Source organism: Morchella sextelata (genome assembly GCF_020137385.1).
Source record: "Morchella sextelata strain SCLS chromosome Unknown scls_2, whole genome shotgun sequence".
Taxonomy (NCBI): Eukaryota; Fungi; Ascomycota; class Pezizomycetes; order Pezizales; family Morchellaceae; genus Morchella; species Morchella sextelata.
The window spans coordinates 1,954,635-1,962,870 of NW_025408617.1; the positions used below are offsets into that span (position 1 = coordinate 1,954,635).

General features: G+C 45.9%; 3 protein-coding genes across 3 annotated transcripts; 2 read left to right on the forward strand and 1 right to left on the reverse strand.

The window, feature by feature from the left end:
* Positions 1-814: 814 nt before the first annotated feature.
* H6S33_005781 (uncharacterized protein) lies at positions 815-2,868 on the forward strand (the record flags this gene model as incomplete). The annotated part of the gene is made up of 8 exons (XM_044837164.1): positions 815-1,175; positions 1,264-1,405; positions 1,455-1,737; positions 1,796-1,996; positions 2,051-2,157; positions 2,227-2,235; positions 2,297-2,570; positions 2,623-2,868. 8 exons carry the CDS (start codon positions 815-817, stop codon positions 2,866-2,868), a joined length of 1,623 nt encoding a protein of 540 aa, XP_044699090.1.
* Positions 2,869-3,556: 688 nt separating this feature from the next.
* H6S33_005782 (uncharacterized protein) lies at positions 3,557-4,964 on the forward strand (the record flags this gene model as incomplete). The annotated part of the gene is made up of 4 exons (XM_044837165.1): positions 3,557-4,237; positions 4,293-4,560; positions 4,628-4,828; positions 4,888-4,964. The coding sequence occupies 4 exons, from the start codon at positions 3,557-3,559 to the stop codon at positions 4,962-4,964; spliced, it is 1,227 nt and encodes a 408-aa protein (XP_044699091.1).
* Positions 4,965-5,319: 355 nt separating this feature from the next.
* H6S33_005783 (uncharacterized protein) lies at positions 5,320-7,792 on the reverse strand (the record flags this gene model as incomplete). Its single annotated transcript, XM_044837166.1, has 5 exons — positions 5,320-6,388; positions 6,448-6,605; positions 6,669-6,824; positions 6,890-7,682; positions 7,749-7,792. The coding sequence occupies 5 exons, from the start codon at positions 7,790-7,792 to the stop codon at positions 5,320-5,322; spliced, it is 2,220 nt and encodes a 739-aa protein (XP_044699092.1).
* Positions 7,793-8,236: the final 444 nt, after the last annotated feature.

The window sequence follows — 8,236 nt, forward strand, 5'->3', positions numbered from 1 at the left end:
TTCGGTAAGAAACCTGGCTCTCAAAGATAGACCCCTGTAAAATCACTCGTAACTCAACCTCCTTGCCGGAAAAGATTGAGAAACACAGACGTGAAACATTTGCCCGTGTAACTCAGGTGCTCCGGTGCTCTAACATGACCCCGAATATTCCCTCGGGCGAAACCGTAGGCCAGGCAAGCGGTACTAGCCGAGGTCCGGGGGCCCGTGCCTGTTGACCGAATGTCAAAACATGTGCCGATACCTACCCGTGATAAGATGCGATACAGGGATAACGTCATATCAAATACTTCAATTGTACAAAAGCTATCGAGTAATTCTATCAATTCTTAAAGAAAGAAAAGCTGTAGGATACGAATTGAATGCACAGAAGAAGCAGGAGGGTATGGCGAGCTTGAGGAGTTTGTCTAATTCCGCATCCTCATGTCCGAGATGGAGTTAAGAATGTTGACAAGAGAGGACGGTGTTACCTTTGGGAGGGGCACGGTATTTGGTTTCGGGTGGAGGGGGACTGGTCTTCAGCACACTTGCGACGATAGCCGGTGGATATTTGCGGGGGAATAGTTCTGCATCTGGACGATGCACGGTCCCCACGCCCTCCCCACGGCTATCAGATGTTAGTAAACTGAAAGTAAGTTTCCAAGGACAACAACCGAATAGATGCCCTTCTGTCCGGAATAAAGACACAAGTAGTCGCCCTTCGTTCTTGTCTGTAATCATCATTAAATCCTCTTCCTTCTGATTGACCCTGAAAGTGTGAAATCTTTTGAGCAATATCTCTACCAATACGTTAACAGACAAAAGAAAAAAAAGAAAAATGGCCTCCGTCGAATCCCTCCTTGAAGGTGTCCAGATACTGGGAAAGATACATGACAGCCACCGCAAGATTCTGACAAAGGAAGCTTGTGCTTTCCTTGCAACTCTTCACAGAACCTTCAACGCAACTCGCAAGCAGCTTCTTCAGCGCCGTGTCGACCGTCAAGCTGAGATTGACAAAGGTGTTGTTCCCACTTTCCTTCCAGAGACCAAGCACATTCGTGAGGATGATGCATGGAGAGGAGCAGATCCTGCTCCCGGTCTCGTAGACAGGAGAGTGGAGATTACTGGACCAACAGACAGGAAGATGGTTGTGAATGCGCTGAACTCAGACGTTTGGACATACATGGCTGATTTTGAAGGTAAATATTTTATCTCTTGGTCTCCAAGATTTAATTGATCACTATTCGTTGGTGTTATAGATAAATTGGTGCTGACTGGTCGTTGTAGATTCCAACTCTCCCACGTGGGATAACATGGTCAATGGTCAAGTTAACCTCTATGACGCCATTCGCCGGGAGATTGATTTCAACCTCAACGGCAAGGACTACAAACTTCGCACTGACAGACCTCTTCCTACTCTTATTGTTCGGTGAGAGATGCAAAATCCTATTGTAATCGCTTTTGCTAAAGTATTATAGTCCTCGAGGCTGGCATCTTGAAGAAAGACACTTCGTTGTTGACGGAGAAGCTATCTCTGGCAGTCTATTCGATTTCGGTCTATACTTTTTCCACAATGCAAAGAAACTCGTCGAGAATGGCCACGGGCCGTACTTCTACCTCCCTAAAATGGAATCTCACCTCGAGGCAAGACTGTGGAACGATGTCTTCAACCTTGCCCAGGACACCGTTGGACTTTCAAGGGGTACTATCAGGGGTACAGTGTTGATTGAGACCATTTTGGCCGTATTCGAAATGGACGAGGTGAGTTTTATCTTTCGCTTGGTATAGGCGAGGATAGCTTATTGGTTTTTATGAGTAGATCATCTATGAGCTCCGCCAGCACAGCTCAGGTCTCAACTGTGGGCGTTGGGATTACATTTTCAGTGTCATCAAGAAGTTCAGAAACAACTCTCAATTTATTCTACCCGACAGAAGTGCTGTTACCATGACTGTTCCATTCATGGAGTCATATGTTAAGTTATTGATTAAGACTTGCCATCGCAGAGGCGTTCATGCTATGGTCAGTACTCTATACTATATTACTAGCAATAGCAATAGTCTAATTTGTGAATAGGGTGGAATGGCTGCACAAATCCCTATCAAGGACGATGCTGAGGCAAACAAGAAGGCTATGGAGGGCGTGTATGCGGATAAGCTGCGTGAAGTTCGTGCGGGTCATGAGTATGTTACTCGTTTTATTCTATGATGTTATAATGACTTTAGTATGAATGATTGCTAACTTATTTACAGTGGAACTTGGTAATTACACTTCGGCAATCCTTATGTATATGAGGCGAGAGAACTGACATTTATTGTTTAGGGTTGCTCACCCCGCATTGGCAAAAATTGCTACAGATGTGTTCAACAAGAACATGCCTACACCCAACCAGATCTTCAAGCGCCGTGAGGATGTATCTGTAACATCAAACGACCTTTTGAACATGAATATGCCCGGAACGATCACCGAGGAAGGGATCCGCAAGAATATCGACATCGGTCTAGGATACATGGAGGGTTGGCTCCGCGCAGTTGGTTGCGTACCTCTTAACTACCTTATGGAAGATGCTGCAACAGCCGAGGTTTCGCGCTCTCAGGTTAGCTCCTTCCATTTCCTAGATGACTTGACCAAATTCTGATAGAAAACAGCTATGGCAATGGGCCAAGCATGGAATCTCAACAGCAGAGGGCAAGAAGATCACCAAAGAATATAACCTGCAACTACTCCAGGAAGCTACTGAAAGACTCTCAAGTAAGGCGGCGCCAGGAAACAAATACCAGCTCGCTTCAAGATACTTTGCGACCCAAATCACGGGCGAGGAGTACGCGGACTTTTTGACAACTCTGCTGTACAATGAGATCGTGACGGTGGGTAGTACTGCGGCTAAACTATAGTTTTTTTTTTTTTTTTTGTATCTTTTGTATTTGCGGGGGTTATTTTTCTTTTGTTCTCCATGTTTTGCGTTCTTTTTTTCTTCGTGGGTGAGGGTGAAAGTTGGGCGATTTTTGAGCTCAGTAGCAATGGTGGCGGGAATACTTCTTTGAGCTATTCTGTGGCAACTAAGGAACCCCCAGACATCTGAAGGACCATTACCACTGCTTTAAAGTACGTTTAGGGGTTTTTATGGGACCAAGAAGTAGTCGGAGGGGCTGCTATGTACGTTATCTAGAGGGAAGGATTTGTGCCATGTAGAAACGAATAATTGATTTTACCGTTTTGAGCAATTGTAATATTTCCAGGTATCAACACTTTAGTAGATTATTGAGGCTCTGTGCTAGCTTGGACCCGCATGATCAGATAACGCTAAAAGCGTGGGGTGAAGGCGGGGGGCGTAGTGACTCAAATTTCGATGTCGCGATTTCAGTTCAAATTTTTCGCCCAATTCCTCAATTGCCCAATTCTTTGAGTTTATCCAGAAAAACTTAGCATAGGTGATTTTTATTAAGAAAATCGTCTTTCAAGGTTTGTGACTCACTGCTCAAACTTATAATCTGGAAGTTCGCCTGTTGACCTTGGAATTGACTTATCTATTCTTCAGGAACCATAAAATCCTAGACACTCAATTTTACCAGATACCCCACAATGCCCGCTCGTGAAGAAATCTTCCATTTTGGTGCCGGACCTGCCCGTATACCAACTTCAGTGCTCGCCCGCGCCTCCGTTTCCATCCTAAACCATGAAGATACTGGTCTCGGTCTTGCTGAGCACTCCCATCGTTCAGCACTCTGCGGAAAGATTGTCACCGATGCTGCAGATTCTTTGAAAACCCTTTTGTCTATTCCAGATGACTACTCAGTTATTTTCATGCAGGGTGGAGGAACCTCCCAGTTCTCGGGCGTGGTGTATAATCTTCTTGGATACTGGGTGCAGCGGGAACTCAACAACTCAAATAACGACATTGACGCTGTGCGCCGGAGGCTTCTGGATTCCAAGATGGACTACCTTGTCACCGGAGTATGGAGTCAGAAGGCAAGTGAGGAAGCTTCAAGACTGGCAGGAGAGTGGATGGTGAATGTCGCTGTCAATGCCAAGGAGGCCAATGGCGGAAAGTATGGAAAGATTCCCGTGGAGGACACATGGAAGCTCACGGAGAAGGAGAAGAGCATCTTCACCTACTTCTGTGACAATGAGACTGTTGATGGTGTTGAGTTTCCGGCTTTCCCAACCGTGTTGGCAGAGGACAAGGAGAGATTGGTTGTTGCCGATATGAGCAGCAACATTTTGAGCAGGAGAGTTGATGTTAGCAAGTATGCAGTGATCTTTGTAAGTCTCATTTTTTCCTGAACCTTCTTGAGTGGGGCATTGCTAACTTCAGCAGGCTGGAGCACAAAAAAATGTTGGCACCACAGGTCTGACAATGGTCATCATCCGCAACGACATTCTCGCAAACCAGCCCACACTCCAGACCCAGCGTGCTCTTGGGCTCCCTATCCAGCCCATCATGTTTGACTACAAGACGCTTGCCAAGAACGGTTCCCTCTACAACACTCTACCCATCTTTGACGTCTGGATCGCCAAGGAGGTCATGCAGGATCTCATCGCTGGTGGTGGTCTCCAAAAACAGGAGGAGATTTCCGGAAGGAAGAGTATGAATTTCTACCCTACGTTATCTTTTTCTGGAAATATTATCTAATAAAAGGTTTTCGTTCATAGGTGATAAGCTGTACGCTGCCCTGGAGGCATCGCCGGAGATTTACAAGATTGTCACCGTACCGGGTTCTAGGTCACGTATGAATATCTGCTACCGCATTTCTGGCGAGGGTCTTGAGGATGAATTCGTCAAACTTGCTGCGAAGCAAGGGATGACCGGGTTGAAGGGGCACCGAAGTGTAGGTGGTATCAGAATTAGTAACTGTAAGGATCCTTGCCTGATTTTTTTGGTTGAGTGGGGTTGGTCTAACTATTCTCTTCAGATAACTCTATCACTGAAGAGGGAGCAGATAAGCTGGCGGCGTACATCAGGGAGTTTGCAGAGAGCCACAAGGCATAGATATAATTGTTTTTAAGAGGGGGGGAAAGTACATATAGTCTTATTAGATGCTTAACTTTGGAAGCATAGTATCTCACTCGATGACTAAATGGATTTTTGTAGCCTCAGTAGCCATGCTCTTAGACAACGGTCCCAAAGTGACGTCCTGGATCCCATTCAAGACCTATCACTCTTGCGTGTAGACTTTGCTGATATCAAATAGACCAAATTACCCACTCCGTCATGTGTAATACAGTTACAACTTTTGGAAAGGAAAAGACAAAGAGGCGGCGCATATATACAAAAGATCCCATAAAAAAACCCTTCAAAGCCTTGTACAAAAAAACAAAAAGGTATTATCGCATAGCATAGAAATCTAATGCTTTCTCTTCTGCTTCTTCTGCTTCTCCACATGAGCCCTCAACACCCTCTGTTTCTCCACTAAACTTCTCTTCTGCTTTCCTTTGGCCTTTCTCACCGTCATCAAGAAATTCTTCTTTCTCGCCTTCTCCTTGTTCGTCGTACTGTGCTCCTTCTCATTGTGTTTGGACTTCTTCGATCCAAACTTTTCACGGCCTTCTCTGCCCTCCGCAGCAGCTGCAAGACGCGCTTCCTTATCTGCTTTACCACGCTTCGCAGGGCCTTGAATATCGAGTACATCGACGGCATCTTCGTTGGTAATGCCTGTACGGCTTGCGTGCTTGCTCTTTTTGTCGTTTCCGAGGAGTTTATCCATACCTGCTTGGGCACGCAGTTCGGCAAGTTTTGCAAAGTCGGCGGGGGTAAGAATGCGGGTTGTTGCAAGGTTTGAAAGCTTCTTTTCCAGTTCATTGACCTTTTCCTCGATGGGCTGGTCTTTAGGCGTTTCAGAATCTTTCCCCTCTCCCTCTCCCTCCTCTACCTTCTCTCCCTCTTCCGCCCCTTCTTCACCAGCTTTCTTTGTCTTTTTGCGGGGCTTCTTCTCGCTCTCGTCTTCTGAATCGCTAATCTCAATCTCTTTATCACTATCGACGTTGATCCAGCCCGTGCCGTCATCGTCACTGTCTTCTTCCTCAACCTCCCACTGGTCCCAATTGTCCTCTTCATCTTCCTCTTCCTCCTCCTCTGCTTCTGCTTCATCATCGCTAGCGAGGCCCTTTTCTGCCCTCCTGAGAGCTCTCTGCTCTTCTTTCCACTGTTCGAGTAGTTCCAAGCCTTCGATTTCACCCTCTTTCTCAACACCAAATCTGAGCGTTTCTCGGTCCTTCATGCCCATTGATGCAGTCTTTCCTCTATCCTTCTTCTTCAGCATCTCCGGTGCAATCTCGCGATATAGTCCAATAAGACCTCTAGCAGCCATCATGACACCCTTATCCTTAGAGCCCTTGTATTCTGTCAAATCTTGCAGAAGTGTTGCATTCATTGCTAATGGGGCACGGGCACAGATTTCACGGATACCGTTAAGACTATAGTTAAGGAGAATGTTAGCATCCTACCAGTTTCGTTTTTGTGGAAGGAAAAATACCCAGCAGTCGCAACCTCCGATGCTACACCCTCGGATACAAACTCATCAGCAATCTTCTTAACAATGGGCTCCAAGACATCTGGCGGCACAAGGTCGTGAGACGCTTGTGCAGTACATGCAAGGAACTGTGTTACATCCTGTTGTCGTGGGCTCAGATACTTGAGTAAGTATGAGTATATGCCCAAAACACTCAATTTGTGCAGACCGATCAAACGGGATACGAGCTGCAGCACAAGGAGTTTTTGCTCGATAGTAAGCTTCGCACTAGAGCGAGATAGGTGCTTTGAGAAAAGGTTTTCAGCGAAGCCTTGTGGGTCATGGAGGAGGTGTAGGGCAGAGAAGTTCAATGGATGAGGTTTATTTTTATTCTTTTCTTTCTATATATGGGACATGCAAAATTAGTAACTGACAAAGGTTGGGGGCTATTTCTAAAGTAACACACCTTCTTGATCGTCGCATAAGCTTTATCAACCTTCCTTTTCTTCTTATTTGTCTTCTTGTTAATGCCCGCTTGATGCTTCACTTGAGCGAGATCTGGAACGTTGTCATCATCACTCTCCTCTGCTTCCTCCATTTCCTGGTCGACACCGAGGAAGAATCTGACACTCCCGCCCATGACTTTAGGATTTGTGCTCAAAGAAGCCTCCTTCATGATCTCAACAGCTCTGGCATCGTCCCATACACGGCGCTTCCACAGCTCTCTCGTCAACTTGACAGCCCAGAGTCCCTGGGTCGACATGCGATCATCCTTTCCTGCCTCTACGAGTCCAAATAGAACAGTCTGCACCGTTTTATTAAGTTTATGGTTCTTTGCCTTCGAGTTCGCATTCCTCATATCCGACACAATGGTGGTATAAATTTGTGCCCTCAAGGCCTTCGAATGAGTAGTAGTCAACACCGGGAACAAAGTCTGCAGAAGCGTAGTCGATGCGATGACATCTTTATTCCTCAACAAAACCAAACTCTGTACAAGCTTCTCTCTCAAGTCCGGATTCAGCACATTATGGCCCTTAATGAGCAGCCCTGCGAGATCACTGGGAAAATTCTGCGTAAGGTCCGGGAATGAACTGCAAACATTCGACATGAACCCGATCAACTCGATGAAAGTTGCGCATTCACTGCCGTCGGGTTGCGACATGAAAATATCGCGCTGGGACTCATAATGGCGGTATTGGAGAATAAATTCTTCGCGATATGATGGTGGATCTCTGCGAATGAGATTCTGCAGCATAGGCCTGTAACAAAGGGAAGGGGATTGGTCAGTTTAGGAGGCATACTATTTCGAGAGAGGGATGTAGTACAGATTGTTAAGCTTTACAAGACCGGCTCTCTTTCGTTTGACCATTTTGAACGCTGTTTGGTTGTTGTTTTGTGTGGGGATCTTCTCTGGCTGGAGGTTCAACTTAAATGACTTTTTTTTTTGAGGGGTCTTGGCAATGCTAGCTCTCACCTTGCTGATCGCGGCTCTTCGATGCGACTAATTGCTGCATCATACAAAGATCATATTCTCCACGACGCCGTTCAAGGTGACTCTTGTCAAATGAGGGTAGTGTTGGTAACGACCGAGGGTTCTAACGATTCATCTTAGGTCGGGTCATAACGATTTTGATAGGACCAGAAACCCCAAAATAACGGATTGTACTTTTATACGTACAGTCGACTGTATGAGCCGCCGTATGGTGCCGGTCACGATAAACCTATAGTATCTGTAGGTAATCACCAGGACTATAAATTATATTTCCCCGCCCGTTTTATTGAAGGACTAGATGGTCTACAAATTCGGGTGTAA